Consider the following 22,259-nt stretch of genomic DNA (forward strand, 5'->3'; position numbering starts at 1 on the left):
CCTATCATTGCCATCTATGCATTAAAATGAACCTATACACGGTAGTATATTGTTCAATGTTCGTGACAAATGTCAAAACATGCCAATAGTCTCTCAAAAATCTATATGACGTGGATAAAGATAACAAAGTAACCAAATCCACAAATGTCTCGACATGTTACTTTAAACCGTTCCCTCATCAAACCGTTGGGGGAAAAACATTCGAATTAGGCTACTTTCTTGTCACCTCATAGGCTAATATCATCTCCATATAGGCCTGTCTGTTTCGTTGTCATATAGGTTATATACAACTTATAGCAGACGGTAGCAACAGATATAACAAATTACAAATAGTGAATGCACGACAATGGTAGATTACAAAGGCCCATACATATACTGTAATATAGATAAAAGTAAACAGCATCAATATACTGAGTACAGTGGTGTTACATAGGAGGCAATCGTCAATATATTCATAGCTTCCCTTGTTGTGTATTTACCGTACGTAGCTCTTCATTATCATAAATATGATCGCAGCACAAGTGACATTTCGATGTGTTGGTTATTACTTCATATCGAAGTTTGTGTAAACAGCTTGAGGGACCGTGTTTGCTTTACACGACAGTTCTTGTGAATTTGGATTGAATAAAACTACGCCGTTTCTTGAATTCATATTATTGTCGATGCATTTTAATCACCAACGGACATAGGGCACTTGTTGAAATAGTAAACTAAGTTTGATGCATTCGATAAGTAATGATCTACTTGAGTGTTGGCTTTTTCACGCTCAATACACTTCAAACCGTGTGTTGCTAGGGGATACACACGTGACCATATTAGCGTACCACACATAAGAGGATTAACGAATACACAAAGTCAGTAACGATCCTTTGCTTCATGTTCATTGTCTTACACATGCATAATTAAGGTAACTTTATCTATTAACAGGCTATCCACCTGAGATGAATCAACTCCGTCAAATAGTTTTTACTTATTTTGTGTGCTGTTGTATCCCAAGCAATCAGAAAACTCGCATGTTTTTATATTACTGGAGACGACCTTAAATGTCTTCACAAATACAGTACTCCGATCACATAAAGTGATACCGTTCTGTACTATGTAAGTTCTTAACTATACCGTATACAAGGCTCATATCTCTGCAATATATCCTACTATGCAAGCTGTGTCGAGGTTCAATAACATGGGAGTTACAACTCACAGTGTAGGTTCCGATTTATGTACATCTGATCTGCACGCATAAGCTCCCTAATTTAATCCTAGCCCGGGAGTGTATCCCCTCTTACATACCCTAACCTACCCTACCCAAACCCACCCCCCCCCACTCTCGTCGGGTCTTTCTGTACTCTGCATGGTCACATAATCTGCAGAGACTTGTCATAAATACAGTTACCATGCGCTACAATTGGTGAAGCCGCGACATATACACAGAACACAATATCCACTCTGTGTTTTTCACTAAAACGTACGGTAGGGTAATGGTCCGAGAAAGCTAAACTATTCTCATTGTGGTTTAGCCAGTCTCGTCTCAAATGTGTAGTTTTGTTCGAATATTTGATGCTAAGAGAAAACCATACTTATTGCTATTTATTATTATATTTTACCATATAACTATATTGTCCATGTAAGCGTTACATACATATATCTAATAACAAATGCGTTCTCGTGGTCCATCACTGCAGCAATATACATTGCAATTGCCAGTTTAGCCAAATTCTCGCCAATTTAACTTTGAGTTATCAACGTATAATGCCTGCACATTATTCTATTTCTGGTTATCGTACGACTTACTGTCGCCTCGTGTATAAATGATACGTGGATGCGTCCAAACTGGTAGAATAAACTAGAAGTTATTGACGGTGAGGCAAAATGGGTACGCTACCATGCAAATTCATTGTAATCTAGATACCATGCATGTATATGCGTCTGGAGGAGGTAGGGGGAATCATGGGGTAGCAAGTTTAGGAAGAGTTGTATCGGCAGCCCCCCCCCCTCCCCTTTCTACTGGTTCCTTCGTTACCGGAAACTACGTAACAGTTTTAAGATAACAGTCATTGCTGCTGCTGGTGGTCACGTGGCAGACAGGACCTACCTTGAACTACTCTGTATACGGTCTGCCAAGGCAATCGCGATAGGATAGCCTCCGTCGGTACAGTCACTTTCACAACCGCACGGCATTTGAATGTCCAATAGCTGGTTGTTGAGCGATATAACTGCAAAGAGAGAGAGAGAGAGAGAGAGAATAAGAAGTAGGCTATATTCCGCTATGAGTGTGTGCATGTTATTCAAATATGGAATGGAAAGATTGTGGTAAATCAAAAACGTTATATGTTATCTGTAAATCCTAGCTGTGATTGTTAAAGTATGGCGTCAGGCAGAATGTATTCTTGATATGCTATAGTCCCCCCCCCCCCCCCCAAAAAAAGAAGTGTTTTATAGTAATGATTCTATACAAGGGTTCTGGTTTCCAAAATATTCACCTTTAATATATCCAATACCTCTGGAATGTAAGACGTGAGTGAGGCTAGAAACATTATTGCGTATGGAGAAAAAAAAAACATGAACTTGTGACTTAGTCTATGGTTGAGGAAAATGAGTTATCTAAGTATGTAATTTATATATGTAAATAATAATGTAATACCGTATATGTTTAATTTGTCATGAAATCCAACCAGCTGCTTGAAATCACGTCCAAGAACAATTTTTCTGTCTCTGATTACCTCATCACACTGACAATCTAAGGTCGATGTGGTTTTACATCACACACACACACACAGCGTAACATATACGATATAAGATGACTGATTATACATATGTCAACTATAGAAGCCCTAATTTGGGACAAGAAGGTAAATACAGCTGTACTTTGTTGCCGACAAATCGTCTCCCTGAAGTTATTCGTCTCTACATTTTACAGATGCATGCACTGTGTTTGCGTTAGAGAACATCTCATGAAGATGAATCCCCCTACACATGTTAAACTGCAGTGGTTTTTCTTCAAATATGGCTGTTTCCAATTAAAGCGCGACTGATTGGCAATGTTTGCATAACTGCGAGGTGTAAGGTTTGGTTAAGGATATATGGTAATGTTTATTACAGTTTACACATTCGCGTTTGAACGGTAGACATATCCCGGGGGAGGGAAGAAAGTGTTATTGCTCTCGTGCGGTGCATTGCACACAATTACCGTATCTGATTCGGAAGGGATGGGTTATATGTGTGGAGTATGAAAAAATGGAAGCATGGAAGTAGCAGGATTCAGGATTAAATGTGAAATTTTCCGTAAAAAAATTCATTTTAACTAAATTATGCACATTATGCATCATGGTATAAACATCACTTTCAGTTTACCACAAGCGGGGGTGTCTTTCTCTATCGGAAGTTAACTCAGTTCACATCACTTGCGGGTCTGTGAAGATTAACAACACAGTAACATACTATTACTAGACGTGTCACCTGAACTTTTATATAAGAAAATCTACATTATTATTTTTACATTGCGATATGTCATAATTGCGGTTGAAATGAGAGAAACATATTTCTGTTTGATTCTATATCAACTAATGGTTAAAAATAGGCCGTTTGAGGAGCACCGACAATTTAACGAAGAGGCACAGTATACTTGTGTCTTGTAATCTGTAAAGCTGATAGCACAGATAGGGAGAGCAGTCTCTGTACGGTGGGGAGGGGCGTCCACGGTCCCCTGTGTGCTGGCGTGGCTAAGGGCATATATACATGGTTTCGTGTAGCCTACACGTTCGATAAGCGTGACTCGCGAAGATATATTAGACTGTCAATCCGGTTTTAATTAACTGCTCATCTTCTAATGTGCATATATATATATATATATATATATATGGAATCAGTTTGCCGACGTTAAATGACTGCAAGGGGTCAAGTGTTTAATAAACAATACGGTGACCAAAAGACTAGACCTATTTTGGGAAGCCTTCTTCACGGGAGAACGCTTAGAGAATCTACGACGGAAATTAAAATATGATGTAACATTATGCAATAAACTATTATTTTCGTATATATGGATCTATTGGAAAGGACGTAAGCTATGGAAAATAGAAACACTGTCCGGGAAGATATAAAAGATATCAAATGCCAAAAATAAAAGGACAAACAAAAAACGATTGTTAGTTTCCCATCTGTGGAAAGTCTTGTCTCACATCATTATAATTGTTCTCATATGTAAACATACATACGCAGTAAGCTATATACTAAAGGATTGTGTTGGGAGGGATCTGATACACTTTACACGCTCAGTAGATAATATTTCTCAGTATATAAATATAGAAAAAAAAGTTTTAGTATACCCATGTTAATCTAATGTCATATAGGCCTATACTACGTTATTTATCTCCGTTATGAACTCAAATAAGTCAATATGTTAAATATCCTGTATATTACTCCTAATAAAACCCAAATTATTTGTGAAAGAGTCGAGTTTTTTTTCCTTGCTGAGTTGTCTGATAGCCAGAGTCAGTAGCCAGAGTTTTTTTCTCTGGGGAACACAAATGTTGACTAATGCCCGTCCCGGGATGGGGTCTAAAGGGAGATGTCTAAGGGGAGGGATGTCCATGCACTACCTATAAGATTTGTTGGGGGGGGGGTTGGATGGCGTAGATACAAATCGGTATTATCATCCCCATAGTAACTACGTTTCTGTAGTACAGTTTTCCATTTTTAGCGTGTTAGTAAATGTAAGCCATTTTCTGGGGTGGGGGTGGGGGGATTGAGACCCATGGATACTGTACTCGTGTCCACCGTAACGTATATATTTCCTTTACTGTATTGTGTACTCAATGTCTACATGGCCCCATATATTGTAGCGCCACTCAGCTTCCCTTTATATAAATATATTCCCGAAACCAATCGTCGTCACACAATATAGTTACTCTACAATGTACATCTATACCATAACTTCATAACTGTATATGATCATATTACATCTGTGGCGTATTAATGACAACACTAAGGCAGATGATCTGCTACTTACAAAGAGGTTAAAATTTAACGTTACCGCAAAACTACCTGCAACTTATACCGTGTTTCTTCCATACTGTCAGGACTGGATACTGGTAGCATTTCCATATTGTTCAAACTCAATACTTATATATAACAATCACTTAAGTTTATCACTTCAACGTGCACAGAGATCTTTCACGTTGGTATAGGTTGTTTGTAAATCGAAACGACTTTTACTTGGGTCCCGACCAAAATGTGAGGTAAAACCTGACTTTCTGACATTTTATAGCTTAGACTCTTGCAAACAGAAACACCACTTCACCTTCGTGCAAGTGTTCGTTGCTTTGTTACGTGGGTAGTTATGCCTTAGCCGGGTTAACAAAGAGTCACAAAGCTGATTTAAGTATTCCTACTAATTACTGTATCGACAATTAAATTAATTAATGGTACTAAAATACTGTTGCCCACGTCACACAGTGAACTAATATTTGCTGGGTCGGTGTGACATCTCGTCCCATAGGGCATATTAAAACACGAAATTGATATATAGCATAGGTTTTATAAATATAGTAACTATGATAGGCTATGTATCGTTGGTATGCACATACTCTATCCTAACCGTATTCTGTTATCACGCGATTCATACAGCACCAAAATGGCTTATTCATCTTAAATAAGACTTCCAAGCTGAGTATAGGGACACCACGTTCCAAAGACAGACAAGTTTTTTTCATTAAGACTCCTGTTTCCTCTTTTAACGAAGATGAGTGTAAGCAATCGATTCGAATGCAGCTGCCCTATTCAACGCAAAGATCAACAATAAGATATATAATATTATGCTACTGAGAGTGGATCGTTTCGTATGAAATTGATTTTTAAGATCCCAGTTGAAATGTTTAGAGTTGATCACGTGGTTGATTAAACTTTTATCGTGAAATTGAGTTTGAATAGTTTTTTTTTCACAACCATCCACGGCGAGATTAATCGACAGGTGTATAATTATACCATTTTAGCTATTCGTTAAACCTGCATGAAAAAGTAACAAAGTACCCCTGCACCCTTAATTGAGAAGTCAATTAATTCTTTTCCTCAGAGCAAATTCTTGCAAATTTAGCTATAGCGTAAAAACGTTCTCTCGGTGTAAAGAGTTAAAATGACATGCATGCAGTCACTAGGCCTATGTGATAAAGGTGAATTTCACTATGTAAGCTATCCCTTGTGCATACTTTAACATCCTGGACACTTTCACAGAGTCTATTTCGCTGCAAGCATAAACCATTAACGTGATTTCATTGTTTTGTCTGTTTATATCATGTTTGGACACATTTTTATTTTGCTTTTGACAAGTTTATACCCATTTCGACATTTCCTGAAACAAATAGTGTCTAAGAGAGCATATATGGGCTATATAATCAAAACTAGTGCGCCCATATATGTTGAAAACCAAGCTGAAGTTAGCATGAAATGTCAGTCGCGGATTTGTTTCTCTCTTTTCGTATTCGACACGCTAATATCGAAATATGACACGCCCATATAACTCATCATGTATAGTTATATCAATATGACCTGCTAATTTAAGTGTCGATATTCCCATAAAACACCTGTCATATCATTTATGTTATCTCTTGTATACCTTGCATACACGTCCACATGAAACATTTTATGTGCGCTCATCTACTGATGACGTAGTATATTCTTGCATACTATATATATCACTTTAGGGCAAGCTAATACAACAAACTTAACCTATACTATGCAAATTAATCGGTTAAGATTAATTGTAAGGAATGTCATCCATAAAAAAATATATATATATAAACTGTTCTAAAACACGTCAGTAAATCTATTCCGATAGCTGTATATATATATATATATATATATATATATATATATATAGGTTGCAAAGAAATTATAATTATACGTTTCAATGAAAGTCATATAGTTACATGAATCATCAAATAGGTAATAGAAATGCTCATTTTGAAAAAGAATTCTACAACATGTAATTACTCAAAGATTCGATATCGTTTAAGAACGGATTGCAATACATTCATTCAAGTTAATTGTATGGTATTAATACAGTGTGCCACACAAGACATCGGCTTGTAACTTGTAAATTCGAAGTTTGGACCAAGATGCATTGGGTTCCATATATCTTTGATGAATGGATAAAGTGAACAACGTTGTTCCATTGATACGTTTACCATCCAAAAGAGATCGGTGACCACCACTCAAGACTATATCATTCAACAGGGGATAAAACAGCTTTATGTCTATAATTGGACAGTTGTTGCCAGCCTTTATGACATTCCAACAAACACAGATAGGAATTTATCTGTGGTTTAAATTCCAGTGAGATGAAACGATGAGCCTAAAAGTTCGTCTGTCAATCTGTTCGTTACTGAATCGGTCGATTTTGACTTGGGTTTCCGCTAAGAGCTTGCAGCTGATTGTCAAGTCCTTGAAAATGGAGAGGCTTAATGAAAGTTTCTTGATGAGCTGGAATATAATTAAACGGCCTTGATTGACACTTTCGTATGGATTTGGTCACGCATGTTACTCTATACGAAGTTCTGATCAAGCTATCCAAAGTGACGCAACACGGAACGCCAAGCTGTCACACACACACAACTTCAATAAGAGCTGCAAAGTTCCACAAGTCAATGCAACGCTTTCTCAAGTGTTTAGGACTTCAGATTTACATGTTATCCTAATATGCTACCGTCATTATTTAAAAAAGAAGAAGATAGGAGTAGTTTCGGGTAGCATAGGGTAATGCGGGAAGGGGGTGGACACCCCTTCCTCCCCAGCATAGAAACGCACTGCGTGATAGTATCGACTGCCTACATCGACTAACCAACATCGTACCTATAAATAATTGTACAATCCCAAAGCCTAACGAACTTCCTAACGTAGACATCCCCACCTCCACCCCCCCCCCCCAAAAAAAAAGCTCGACCTCTCTTCGCCTTCCTTCCATGTGAACTTTTATATTAATCCCAGAGCGTATCTGCTTATGTCAAATCCTAAGTCCAAAACACGAGGGCGCAAGTTTGTTGTATAAACCGTGCTATATAATGTTCGGAATCCTTTGATACGTTGATATATGTACATTAATTTGCTTGCACAGCTGTTTCACAAAAATTACAACTTTTTCAGTTTGCAAGCACAAATATCAAAACGAAGTTTTCAGGGCCTATTGTAGTGTTTATAATAAATCTTTATGAATCAATCTCCGCATATGTTTTATATTTTGATTATAGGTCTTAATTACCTCATCTGGCGTATATAGCAAAAACCGCAATGGTTGATGGAAATGCCGTCGGTAATTGAAAGGAGAAAATTAAAATTCCTTTACTGGAAGTCAGATTTGTGACAACTTGCAGGAGAAACTTACGACATACACGAGGATATCTTCCAAAAGGTGCGCGTATATACGCGACGGGTCTCTCAAAATGCAGAAATATACCTGTTTATTACACGGGGAGGAATGGGACAGGGGGTAGGTGTATTGATAGGGTGGAGGGATGGAAGTATTTGGTTGTGTGTTCTTAAGAGCTTATAAGGAGTTTTGTGTATCTCATTCGTTGATTACCATCCTTGCTTACGTTGCGACTTCAGAATAAGTCCACAAGGGCCCTTCCTTATAAGAGGTGGGTGAAACATAGGGGAGGCAGGGGTGGCAAAAGTGGGGTGTGTGGGCAACGCGGAGGAAGAAAAGATTTACGAATTGTATTCTGCAAGTGAAGTATATTAGATGTTTTACTGAAGTTAGCCGGCACCTTAAATCAATTTGTAAAATGCAGTATATGCATATTTGGTCAATTTGGAGGGAAAATTTTTTTTTCTTGTCAAGTTGTTACTAAAATGCATGTAGCCTGTCTCTCTTGATCATTCACGGTCGTTTTTCTGTACGCAAAAAAAAAAACACAAAAAAAAAACATGAAAACTACCCATGTTGGCCCCAATTCTTCAGATTAAACGTGGGTCTGCATATGTATGTAGTGCACAGGTTATGTGTGTTCAAAGTAAGTTAGTGACGTAAATGTTGCAAACGGACAGATAGCTCCAAGAAATCCTATATTTATGGAACACTTATACCTTGCATAGTGTCCGAGAGAATGCTTTGATTTGAATATATACTGTTAAGTGAAGAAGATAGAACTATACAGAGATGATTCTATACTTGCTGAATGGGAGGATAAATATTAATCAAATTAAAAGATCGATTTACCGATATATTGATTAATCAAAAAATTATGTGGCACAATACAGAATAGTTTTCAAAAAATCCTAAAACTTACCGGGGTTGCATATTTACGACCGACTTAGATGGCTCTGTACTGATGTATGGAAGGATAAAATTAAACTATCGATATGCCGATATATTGATCATTCATAAAATTATATCGCACGATACAGAATATAGTTTTAATACATCCTAAACTTACCGGAGTTAAAAAAATTACGACAGACAAGCTGACCCGTCCTCCGCACAGAAACATAACCGAAGTAAATATGCCTCATACATAATGACGTCATCGTGTTCTTTTAGTTTTCTGTCATTATTTATTGTATACTCTTCATAGGAATTCAAACGTATTCCTCAAGGTGATATATTCAACGGGATAAGTATTGCCTTTTTACCACACACACGTCCCCCCCCCCTCCCCTTCCCTCAGCCAATCATGTCACTCCACCTCCAATAAATGTCAGTTGACTTCACCCCTCTAAGAGATGAAGAAGGCAAGAGAGGTTGTCTTGTGTAAAGAATCACACTTTTTTGGGGTACAAGAAGTCAATTTTACTGCGTGAACATTCACATCGCTGTATGTATAGTTGTTTCTCTATATAGTCCTCATTTCGCAGTCTCTTACAAATTACTTACACTGTGTGCGATTCGACAACAATTTCTTGATTTTATTCACGGAGTCTCGGTAGATAATCTATATTTCTTATAGGCAAATTAAGGCAATAAGCTGATAACCCGATACACCAATACATACGCACATCATACATACTACTTGGCCTAACAAAACTTGTGTGTATCTATTCAAGTGTATTGCTTACGTACAAATACAACTTGTGACGTAGGTAGAGTAAGGCTTATCCCAACCAAGTAACATTCGCACCATTAAAGGTATATACATCATGTAAACCATCAAGTCGTATATATATATATATATATATATATATATATATATATATATATATATTAATATATATATATATATATATATATATATATATGTATATGTATATGTATATGTATATATATATATATATATATATATATATATATATATATATTTATATATATATATATATATATATATGTATATGTATATGTATATATATATATATATATATATATGTATATATATATATATATATATATATCCGACGTAGAGCTGTCTATATGGTCACTGCGTCAACATATGGATAACATTCTGACGTCACACAGGTTTATGACCGGCTGCGCAGTAGATATTACAGATAGACCAAATGCAGATTGCTTTAAACTTCTGAACCGATTTCAATTAAGGTTGCTATGTTCGTTGTTACCATTAATCAGTTACATCCCGGCGCCTTCTCTAACTCTCATTTTTATTTTGATAAATAGTACATTAACGTCGAATCGACGGTCGTATTTCCAGCTTTTTAAGGGTGATTGCAAGCCGTAAGCCGTTCAACATGAGCGAGTTGATGGTCTGAATGTGCAGTGGGAATATCTTACATCGCTATCACAGACTACATAGTGAGTCACGAAGTAACGCAGGAGTAATACAGCATCAACGTCAACTGTATTATGTTTAGTACAGAGAAACCGCAGAATGATTGAAAGCAGTTCGTTGCGCAGTTTGCATTCTCACACTCACTGGAGTATATATAGAGTTGTACGGCTTTCTGCATATAAGCCTAAGTTACGAATTAAACATGAAATAAGGGCGAGAGGCTTGAACAAAAATTGCCCTTCTGAAGATAACTGATGACCTTGGTCTCCCCCACCCCTACACTGAATTCCTCTCTTTATCTTCCCCTGCCCTAAGAATCGATCCTGAAAGATTACTTTAGGCCTATATCTTCAAGGCTTAGAGATAATGCACGCGCACTCTCTGTGAGAATAACCACGCACCGCACGTTGCCATGCGACCGTGCAATTGATGATAACATTTTTGTATATGTCGAGTGCATAAACAGAAAAATGTTACCAACAAACCCATTCACCTGGCCTGGCTACAAATGATCTTTAATATTGAGCGATTCAGTTTCCTTATTAATGAATTTTCTTACCACAAGGCACACCCACATTGATGGAATAAACTAGAATAATTGGCTTGCCGCAGAGGCGAAAATTACACGCGATTCAATACAAGTTATTTGAGTACAATATCGTACAATGTGTTAGCAAAAGGTAATTGAATGGTTTGAATAATATCTCATATTCAATATTCTGCAAGTTTTATTAAACCCGAAATGAACAATAACTTACCGTCGACAGAAAAATTGCTGGCTAGACGATAATTATGGGTGGTTTATTGATAACATGATGTGAATGGGTTGTTTTACGGCTTTCGTGATATATCATTATGTTCACTGTTCAGCTTTAATCTTATATTGAAGAATCAAAAATTGTTTTCGGAAAATATTTCATTCTTTTTATATTTTTCTTATTTGCACGAATCTTTGTTCAGTAAGTGTAAGTAACAGAGATGTCATACAATATATTCATTTTTAAAATATGTAAATAATAGCAATAATCGTAATGTTTACCGGTAGTTACAGCTGTCAAAATGTTCCATGTGAAGCACAAAGATTCACAAAAACATTTTACTGTAATGAGTAAAGAGGTTTGTTTAATACAAATGACGAAAATTCAGGCTCTCATAGCAAAACATCTGCATGGTCATGATACGGAAAGTTGATGGTGCCATGAATGGCCAACTTGTCAGCTATCCAGTGATAGGTTGCGTTTAGCTAGTGAGAACTTCTATCTCTATCTATAGACTTAGAGACAACATTGCTTGTACGATTTAGTGTGTAGGTCAATGGGACATTTAATGGGCGTATGCTACCATATAGGCTAGTATATAATTATGTTTGTCGTTCCTCATGGAGATGTGACGTCATGAGATGAGCATATTTATGGGGTTGCTCACCTGGCAACAAGATGCATGAGTAAGTGAATAAAGGTACATGCCAGCCAGTTTTCTTCGTAAGTTCTTTTGGCTCTATTTACTAGGGAAAGGACTGCCGCCAAGTAGGCACATAGCAACCTAGGCCGTATAGTGCATGAAGTTCATATGGTTGCTTGCTGTAAAGCGACAATTACAGATATGACTCTTATAGGGGCGCAACCACATACTTCTGGTGGATTTATCCCCTCCGGCCCCCCTCCAGAATAAAGTCAACAGCTCACAGTCTTACCCGCCCACCCCCCAACCACCCCCGCCCGCTGGCAGGCAGAATTTTACAAGCTTTCCAGTGTACAGTATAAATACATTTCATGCATATGCGCATTATGCGGTACAACGTTGTTTCAAAAGTTGCAAAATATATAGCAGTTTTCATCTCAGCCCATTTGTCGCCCGGACACTGTATGTAGTCGAATATTCTAAGGGCGAATTCCCGGGTTATTTCCCTGGACATGTTGGAGGTTAGTTGTTAATGTTCTCCTCATGCTGAGATCCATGACTATCTGGACAAACAAGTTAAGTAATCAAGCCAACAACACATTGTTGTTGGATTTTAGTACCGAACCGTCCATGCTCTTCAGTTAATATTTGACATTAGGCTTAGCTAATAATCGCTTCATTTATTTACCACCATATGTATGCGCTAGCCTTCAATATATAGGTTGTACACGACTATTATGCTGTCTCTATTGAGTATCATTATGAATCGCTTCTGTGGGATAGGTGCACTCTAAAAACTGAAGTGCTAATTTAGTAGCTCCAACACGGTGCTAGTCATCAATTAGCACTTTAAGAGCTAGTATCTCAACCTTCAAGTGTTAAATAACTTGCACCATACCAAAGTGCTATCGCCGCAGTTGTGACGCACTGCACTTGTTAAGTGCTGAAAGTTTCGTATTAACTTTTGATTGGCTGAAGGCGGTGACGTCAGTAACATGCAACAACGCTATTGGTTATAACCAAATAGTTGCATATCGCATCGCTAGACGTGACAACTGACGAACGTTCCACCGGCAGACGTAAGTTTCTGAATTGAAATCTGTGAATATTCTCCACAGTAAGGAATATTTGAAAGCTGATATGGCGACCTTTCATCAAATTTGAGTGATCATTCTTGTTTTCAATAACCTAGCTTTGCTGATGACGTCGGGAATTTCCTTGAAATAATACCTCTGTCGACGTCTTAGTGATGGTAGCCTACCACTTATTTCATAGGTCTATTCACGTATGTAAATGCCAAATGCGCTCTGATATAAAATTAGGCTATGCCAAGTTTATGATTGGGCGTATATAGGCCTAGCCGACCTCCTTATTGTAACATTTATAAGGCCTAACTTTATGGCCGCAAATGGCGATTCGATTGAGTTGTACTACTGGTACTACAGTCTACTGCGTTTGCACAAGTGGCCATCACAGAGTCTTAACGTATAAGAGAGGCAGGCCCAATGCAATAAGTATTGGTATTGGTTTATATGCCAATGCCTAAAGAATATAAGCCGATGGCCGCTAGACGACCACAAGAGAACGTTTTGGACGGCCTGTCACTCCATATTACGCTTTGAATTTGTGGTAGCCTAGCCTAGGTCTAACATTATTGTGGTAACAGGGGTAACGTTGTGTTGTTAATGTTACTTTGCAGTGTAAGGTCTGTGTGTGATTGCCGACTACAAAATGAAGTAGCCTACAAAGTACAAACCATACTTCACAGTCATACATTATTCAGGTTTAAAGAAAAATTAAAGTAAATGTAAAAATAAAATAATGATCAGAGTAATTGTATACATCCTATTCTTATTTGACCTTCATAGTGTTTCCCATATTTCATGCATCGCTTAATGTTGTGTACCCTAATGTTTGCCTTGTTTGCACCTATCAAGGAAGGCCTACTATAAGCATCTTTTTCTTTTGAAATGATGACTCCCAATGTAAATATGCTTCATTTAAGATGTTCTGTCATGAAAAGTGAAAGACTATAGGTAGGCTTAATTTTCCAATTAATTTGAAACAAATTTCGGTGAAACTTTAAACATGCTTTTTTTTATACTGTTTATAGACTCAAGCATTTGCAGAAAAATGAAAGAAACCTGACATGTTTTGGGATTCATTGCATGTTTTCTTGTTCCATTCTTTTACTTGTAGATTTTGCAAGACTTTGAGCAGATGTATGGAGATTAGGTCGCCAATAACTTTTTGATGAAATGGGAGGGTACATTCCCGCTTCATTTGGAAGTACATAGCATACATGTACTCACCAACTCAGCTCTGCGGGACCTTCAGTTTGAATTTGAAGAAACAGAAAAGTCTGAGGGTATGTTTCAAAAAAGTGCTAACATTTTGTAGTCATGTGACTCTCATTGTGCAAGTTCAGTCAAGTTTTCTGTATTGAATATTTGGAATGTTAGCTCTTTAAAAGACTGCTATAGGTGAAATCATGTACAGAAAAGTGGCAATGCTGTTAACAGTTTGTCTGGTACCCAACTTTCTTTAAACATACATGGAAGAAATGAATGAAAGTGATTAAACTAAAACTGAATTACATTCCAATCTAGATTTTGAAGAAGACTTAAGTTCTGACACCATAGAAGCTGATGGGAGCTTATGTGATTGGTGGGCATCTACCTGTCTAACGATAGTTCATTAAGTGGTATTATCTCCTGCAGTCTTATGTGAATTTTCAAGTACTGAAGCTAACTTGGCTAAACTGATCCATGGGAGGGGACCCATCACGAATGTATCCAAAAATTGAGGTCAAAGATCATTTAAGTGTCAAGTCAGGCTGCAGCGTGTGAATCAAAAATAGCCAGATCATTATCAGATTGCTCGCAAATTGTTGAAATCAGTGGATTAAAACTTGTATCCAGATTTCAGATCAAAGGTTATAACTATTGGGTCTAAATTTGTAGCCAGTTCTTAGGCCCATTCACTAAAATTGATTAAGCTGGCAATCCTGTTCACTTTTGCTTTAATTCCAGCTGTGGAGTAAGGGTAAACTGAAGGAAATTTGTTTCTTGAGCCACGTACTGTTAAAGCGCTGTGGGTGGAGGGGTGTGTTATTATTCTAGAAACATTCGAGAACCAATGTTGTAAGTCTGGTGGTGTAGGGTTGTACCTGTATAGCCACTTGCTTGGTTCATTCATTGATAAGAGTTACTGTACCACTTGATGCCTTAGTTTCCTCCATCCAACAGTGTATTCAATAAGCAAAAGTATTAATTTCCTGGCCTAACCAATTTCAATTATAGAAGAATCCCAGAAATCTTTCAGTCTTCCATATTTATTTTAGTGACTTTGAAAAGACCTATAACTGTGAAATTGACATAGGCCTATGTAATTGGGTTCAGTGGACATAAAAGTATATCAGAATATTGTTTTGTTTTTTTTTTTTTTTGCATGCAGTGCCTATGTGTAATTTGTATATTGCAATTTCTAGTGCAAGTAGTAGGAACAAACAATTACTAACTGACACGTCACACTATTTTGTTGACATATACATCTGTTTTGTTGAGATATGTAATCTGTTTTTATGTTTTTCATTATTAAGAAACTTTTCATTTTCTTATTTAGAACTTGCATCCAGGTACGGTCTCTTTGCATACGTTCACCTATTGCCGTCTTTCAACACAAGGAAAAGTAGAAAATGCAGTCGAGATGACAATGTCCGTTACTTCATCGCCTGGCAACCAGTAAGTTGTTTTGTGTGTTGAGTGGAAAAGATCTGCCAAAATTCATGCAGACTGATCAATCTTTAACCATTTGAGCCTAGGGGATATTGGTACTGACATTCTGTCCTCTAGGCCTCAGCCCCTTGGCTTAATCTGTGCTGGGCGGTCCAGGTAGGTGCTCTTATTAAATGTGTCTTTCCTTCAGGAGATAAGAGTCAACCACATAAAACTATCTGATCCAGATGTGGGTTAATGTAGACTATTCTGTACCTGAGCCAGATAATCCTGTATTATATATCAAGTTATATTTGCATATTTTTGTAGCTGGTTAGTTATTAATATGGATTTTATATTTGGTTAAAATATGGCACAAGCCAGGCAGCAGTTCAGGCAAGATACATAATAGTATGGTTAGTGATGCAAGCAGGATGTGAAGTAATTATCAGCTGGACTAGTTGAAGTTTTCAGAGGTTACTAGAGAAATCGGCACTATTTTGGAAATTAATGCATGAATTTCCTTTCTTCTTAGATCGGAACAAATGTGGAAGAATATGCAAAGAAAAGCCAACTCAGCAGAAAACAGCCACACCTCTTGGCCATTGGAAGCAATGTGACTGACTTGCAGCAGTTTTTGTAGTTCTGGATGGAGTTGCCCTACCTGTTTCCAGGCAAGCATGTGGAATTGTAGCAGCTACAGATATTCTAATGAAAGTTCATTATGTTTTTATTGTAGCATATGCGGTGCAGCTCACAGATTTCTACACCTTTATCCAAACTGTGGTGTATGGCATACCTCCATCAGGTCAAAAGATAAGTAATCGTGTTAAGGAGATAAGGATTGCTTTGCAAAATGTGGAGTAGAGACTGTTCACAGTTTAGTTTAAAAGCATAAAGGAAAGTTTTTTGCAAGCATGTCTGAAAATTTATTCGTTTTAATTACAAGCATTAATCTCTTTCATGATTTCTCATAACGTTTCTTAAGTAAGTTGCAATGGCCATTTTGTAGTAGAAAAACATGCCGTATGTTTTATCTTTGGGATCAGTGTTTCAATTCTTTTAATCCGTTAGAGCTTAGTATGTAGCTATTATCTAAAGTGTAGTTGGACTTTTGACATTAACAGAATTATAAGGCCTACAACACAGGGTAAACAAATACAAAACTGACCACTACACAACTTAGACCCACATATATCTCTAAAATCATCTCCAGATGAACCTGGTTGTGATGGATAAATCAAGTTTTTACCAGTTATTCAGGTTGTACAGTTGATAATTTAAGTTGCTTATAAACATGGGAAGGATACTGCTTGCACCAGATCTCAGCCACAGCCACTCACATGAATTACTCATTAATAATTAATAACTCACAATATGTCAGGCACATGCTAGCCCTTGGGAGCGTAGGTTTACCTAACTTAGTCTTGATTGGGTGTTGTCACTGTTACTTTTATCTTGTTTTAAAACATTCATTCAGACTGTTAGAGGATATTCAGTGTTTCAGTTTATTTTTGACCCATTTGGGGATCAAGTTGGTGTTATTTTCATTTGACTTCATGAAAAGAGTGGACTGAATAGGTTTGAAGATGTTGTTCAAAATAAGGGACCATGGAAACTCAACCTCATTGGGTGGTAAAAACAGGTTTGTTTATTTATTTAATTTTTGTCCAATCTGAGATCTTATCCAGTTGGAATCTGGATTTTACTGGATTTTAGGGGTGCATAGTCCCATCTACTGTCAATATCACTCAGTACTAATACAGTAAATTAATATCACGTTTTAACTTAGTAACATCCATGGCTAAATGTAAACATAAAGTTAGGCTAGAACACTATGCATGGATATACTCTAGCACTTCTGGTCAACAGCCTTAAATTTTTATAGTAAACAAAGGGCTTAGCTGACATACTTAAGCTAATCTGTCTACACTATATGGTTTAAGTCTAATTCATGATTTTTTATTTCTCAAGTACAGGAAGCAATAAAAGAAAGAAAGAAAAGAAATGTGTTCCCTTTTATTTCAGTCAGGAGATGCTGTGTTTTGACCTACCCTTTACATTCCATATTTTGCAAGTGATACAGATTCTGAGTTTACAGTTAGTGGTGCTCTGTACACCCTAATACTGACCTAAGGACTTGCACTTACAGGTGCCTACTTTGCTCTTTCCAGTGCTGGTGGTAGCACTTAAAGTGCGGGACTGTTGCAGCACTTTTCAGGTGCTGGTATAGTTAGCACCATTGAGAGTGTTATTTATAGCACTTAGGGTGCTGTCCCTCTCAGGGCTCTTGGAAAGTGCTGTAAAATAGCACTCTATGTGCTGTTTTCAGCACTTTGGTTTTTAGAGTGTGGGATAGAATATAAATTAGGTCTGCGGAAACATCGAAATTCACATCCACGGGAGTTTTTTGAGCAACAGTGTCTTATAACGTATATTCAGCCTGAGGCATAAAGAATTCCATGATTGGTAAAATCATTGGTTGTTTTCAAGTTAAGGGTCCATTTTGGGTTTTGGGGGATATAAGGAGTCACGGTATCTGACAATCTGCGTCCCCTCCACGTTTCATTTATTCAAATCAAATTTGAAAGACAAACATTGATGAAACATACATTACACCACACAGTCTTTATGAAATATTGAATTAAAGATAGTCTACGTACTGAGGGGAAAATACCCTACCTGGGTACATCACAAACATATCTAATGTGCCCTCACGGTAAAACCATCAGTATACCCGCGCTTAATTAAAAAGAAAACAGGTTAAGAGCCGCATGTGTATATATAGGCCTATATGGCTCGTAGTATACTGCAGCAATAGTACGACTTTATAGAGTCGGAAGGGGCCATATAATAGCTACGCGTGAGCCAACACCGCCCCTGTACCCCCACCCAACTCTGGACCATGCATGTACTTCATAAATATATACTTGTTATAAACACTTATACTGTAGGCCTATGTCACTCTAAATAACTGTGAACTGTGGAAAAGTTATGCACTATTTCGCCAGTCACGTTTACGTTATAAAAGCAGCCGTTACAAGTTTTCACCGAAATGCAGTATATGTAGTGGTTGGAAGCAAGTCAAATGAATTATTGACTGACCTTGAAAAGTCAAAAGTCAAATTGAGTGACACATACACGTCCGGTATTACGCAATACACATGTTATTGTCTCATTGTTGTAATGAAATGTATATACGTTTAGGCCTGGGATATTGCAGCTCCCTATTAACACAGAAAACAGAGTTAAACATTTGTACTGTGTAGTCTATCATACACAAAACTCAATCTTAATTAGTAACTTAATATCACCAACCAGCAAATTTATATTTAGTCCTTCGTACGATATATAGGCCTATAAAGATATATCGGTGTGTTCATTAGGCTACGTAGGCAATACATTCCATGGTTCAGCCTTCACTGTACAGTAGCTGTAGTAACCCAGCAAACACAAAAACGTTTTTAAAACGTTATTAAAACATTTCGTCTTTTGTTTTGATAACGTTATTTGTGGTGTAATAAATATGTCACGAAAACATTTTCAGGCTATTATTTCAAAACATTTTTCGATTAAACATTAATATAACATTAATATCTGATAAAAAACGTTATGCCGACGTTTTTATAACACCACATTTAACGTTATAAAAACATATTTTAGAGGCTCTTTTAAAAATGTTATGATAACGTTTAGTGTTTGCTGGGAATGCAGTCGCGCGATATGTTTTGTTTTGTTTCATTGGTTTGTTGATAATTAGGTCTGAGATATTTTTAGAGTACGTCGGCTTAGTATGCATTCAACAAGCTGTATAAAGGCTTAGGCCTCCTTCACAGAGAGAGACGTACAGATAGAAAAAATGTAGGTAAGAAAATGTTCCTCCCCCAATCCCAAAACGTTACCCCACCCCAATCCCCATCACATTTGTTTCATTTGCAGTTTATCTTCTCTGTGTAAGAAAACTTCCGATATATCGCCTGCTAACCATGAAATGAAGTCTCTCCCATGTTAGTCCTATTAGAAGCCCGGAATTTTTTTAACACATTGACCTATAGGCCTATAACTATAAGCAGGGAGTTAACAAATCCCTGATATAAGGGCCAGGTTACAGAGATAAATGTTGACAACGCTTAGTCGGTAAAACGAAATCATTATTGAAATAATTAAGTAGGCTACCTTACCTTCATCAGACGTCAATAGTCCGTCTGGATCACAAATCAAGCAATCGTTGCTATGGCAATATGTTCCTGTAAATCCGCACTTTCCCGGTTGTAACCTCGGATTCGGGAATTTATCCACGGACCAACTTCCTTCACAATATGAATGAAGCTCAAGAAAAAATATGTAAAAGAAAACCAACCCCCGCCATGTAAGAAACAAAGTTTTACAAAGTCGCATACTCAGTGCAGTTGCTTTGTTATGTGTTCCTTCACTGATGCAACATGTTTTCATGTAGGCTACTCGAACATGTTGTTGTTGTTGTTGCAATGGACAAGTATGTAAGTTCACCGGTATGAATAACTACATAGTTCACTGTGTACATGTCACACACGTGCAAGTCATTTTGTAGGCAGTGACTGTCTAAACATACCGGGCCGCTATTAAGCTATCATGCCGGTAGACTCCCATTGAAACACAAACTAAAAGTAAATTTGTGCTAAAAAAGCAGAAGAAAATCGAATATATCCTCAACAGTTTGTATTAGAATTCAGTTGGTCTACCCGTTGTTATTCAACTTAGCTATCTACACGCGTCCATTGTGCCTATTAATCTCGTAGGCACGTATTGTATGGTAAAGCAAGTTCATCGTGCAGTTTACCAATGCGGCTTTGTAGTTGCCTATACATATTCAACGACTCGCCTGCTTGCTCTCTTGTTATGTAAAGTAATCAATTGCAGTTTCCCAAAACAATTCTTCTGATCCGTTTTGCTATTTAAGTATATCAATCGGTCATAATTGAAAGAAAGCTAAACTTATATGTTTGCTTAGTAACCAAATCTTCAACACTGAAAGTGACAAGCATGTATGTGGCTTTTTATTCCACACTGCCGCGGCAATTTGATAGATTCGTGCATATCTGTCTTCGAGACTATACGTAAACTTTTAATGTCCATATAGACAGTAGTAAGGGCTGACTCGAAATTAATAATTAATGTGGAAAGGAAAAATCCTTGTTCCTTTAGAGGTAATAACATTGCCGCGTGCATTTATTATCAACTTCGGAAACCTACTGTAGGGTACAAATTATCATTGTATAGGCCCTGGGTGTTAGTTCAACGATTGATTTCATTTTCAGCTAAAGCTGTATTGGAAACTTGTCAACGGCGCTGTTCAACATTTTTGCGCACCAGAATGTGTGTTTTGTTCTATTTATTTCCACAAGTGTTCTAACTAACCGTTCACCATGCTAATTTTGATTAGACCAAAAATGTTGGGGAGACGGCTTTACAGAAATGTTTGAGCCCATCTGGAGTTGGAGGGGCACCAGCCGTTAAAGGAGGGGCACAATACTCATGTGTTTTTACTTGTAGATTTAGGTTCACATGATGGTGGGATATATTAAGGGGGTGGGAGAACACTAGTCTGAAAGTGGAGGGGTAGGCCCCGTGAGCCAGCTTGGCTAACGGACAGCTGTGGAGGGGTTCATACTCAAATGGAGCCATAAAGCCACCTTAGACAAATGATCAGTGAATGATAAAGACTGATATACACTGCGAGTCGTGTTGAGATAAAACATTTTCTTGAACACTTTTTATGGCAATTTAAGTCTACCAAAGCTGAAGCTCAGTGGGAGATCTGCGGCAGTATTTTAATTGAAAGGTTCCTTACAGTAATGAAACAACCAAGGAGCCGTTATTGCTGTATATAAGTTCATGATGTATGTGTTTTGTAAATAGGTCAACGCGCAAAAGGATGTATATCTCTGTACATATACTTTCTGACTATTTTCAATGGACTTATCAAATAGTCCAAGTAGAAACTGGTACAGTATATACATACTTGCAAAATAAAAGTCAACATGGATGGAGAAATTGATAACCTCTCTAAAAAAAATGTGCAGGCCACCCCTTCCCCTATACAATGGTTATAGAATGATCGACATGCTGTGTCTAATGTTTTACAATGTGGGTGCTTCTATTGAAGAATATATAAGTTACAATGGAACAAGGCACCATCATATGATGATGACCTATAATCGTGTATTGCAGCATTTATAGCAATCTGCCACTGTAAATTGTTTTCTATACTACAAGTAGTCTTTTTCTTCTGTAATATTATCTTATTTTCATTTTGCCAATTAATCTTGTTCTCTCAGACGTCTTCGGTGATGCATGGTGACTCTATATGTGCATTCTTTAAGTTGTCATGAAATACAATTTATCACATAACGTAAAAAAGGGTGCACATATACCACAAAGATTTAATCTTCATCGT

The 22,259-nt window shown here is 37.3% G+C and overlaps 2 protein-coding genes across 5 annotated transcripts in view; one reads left to right on the forward strand and one right to left on the reverse strand.

Moving 5' to 3' along the window:
* The window catches only part of LOC139960583 (uncharacterized), a 33,418-nt gene extending 12,574 nt beyond the window's left edge, over positions 1–20,844 (reverse strand). Inside the window, exons 1-2 of one of the 2 annotated variants that reach the window (XM_071959038.1) lie at positions 20,005–20,844; positions 2,090–2,210 (exon numbers count right to left, since the gene is read on the reverse strand). In XM_071959038.1, the coding sequence (XP_071815139.1) occupies positions 2,090–2,210; positions 20,005–20,275 (392 nt within the window). In that variant the 5' untranslated portion in view covers positions 20,276–20,844. The remainder of the gene's footprint in view (positions 1–2,089; positions 2,211–20,004) is intronic. The other variant, XM_071959039.1, reaches the window with a different exon arrangement.
* Positions 12,890–18,171, forward strand: LOC139960000 (uncharacterized). 3 transcript variants are annotated; one of them, XM_071957996.1, is made up of 4 exons: positions 12,890–13,392; positions 14,307–14,475; positions 15,732–15,850; positions 16,359–18,171. In XM_071957996.1, the coding sequence occupies exons 2-4, from the start codon at positions 14,361–14,363 to the stop codon at positions 16,464–16,466; spliced, it is 342 nt and encodes a 113-aa protein (XP_071814097.1). In that variant the 5' UTR covers positions 12,890–13,392; positions 14,307–14,360; the 3' UTR covers positions 16,467–18,171. The 3 variants fall into 3 exon arrangements, with proteins under 3 accessions (XP_071814097.1, XP_071814096.1, XP_071814095.1); XM_071957995.1 differs by having other exon boundaries at positions 12,890–13,359; XM_071957994.1 differs by having other exon boundaries at positions 12,890–13,186.
* Positions 20,845–22,259: the final 1,415 nt, after the last annotated feature.

Source organism: Apostichopus japonicus, chromosome 19, assembly GCF_037975245.1.
Source record: "Apostichopus japonicus isolate 1M-3 chromosome 19, ASM3797524v1, whole genome shotgun sequence".
NCBI lineage: Eukaryota > Metazoa > Echinodermata > Holothuroidea > Aspidochirotida > Stichopodidae > Apostichopus > Apostichopus japonicus.

Coding starts and splice junctions, on each gene's coding strand:
- LOC139960000 (XM_071957996.1), top strand. CDS start 14,361: ATGAAATGGGAGGGTACATTCCCGCTTCATTTGGAAGTACATAGCATA. Junction 14,476..15,731: donor AGAAACAGAAAAGTCTGAGG/GTATGTTTCAAA, acceptor TTTCTTATTTAG/AACTTGCATCCAGGTACGGT. Junction 15,851..16,358: donor ACTTCATCGCCTGGCAACCA/GTAAGTTGTTTT, acceptor CTTTCTTCTTAG/ATCGGAACAAATGTGGAAGA.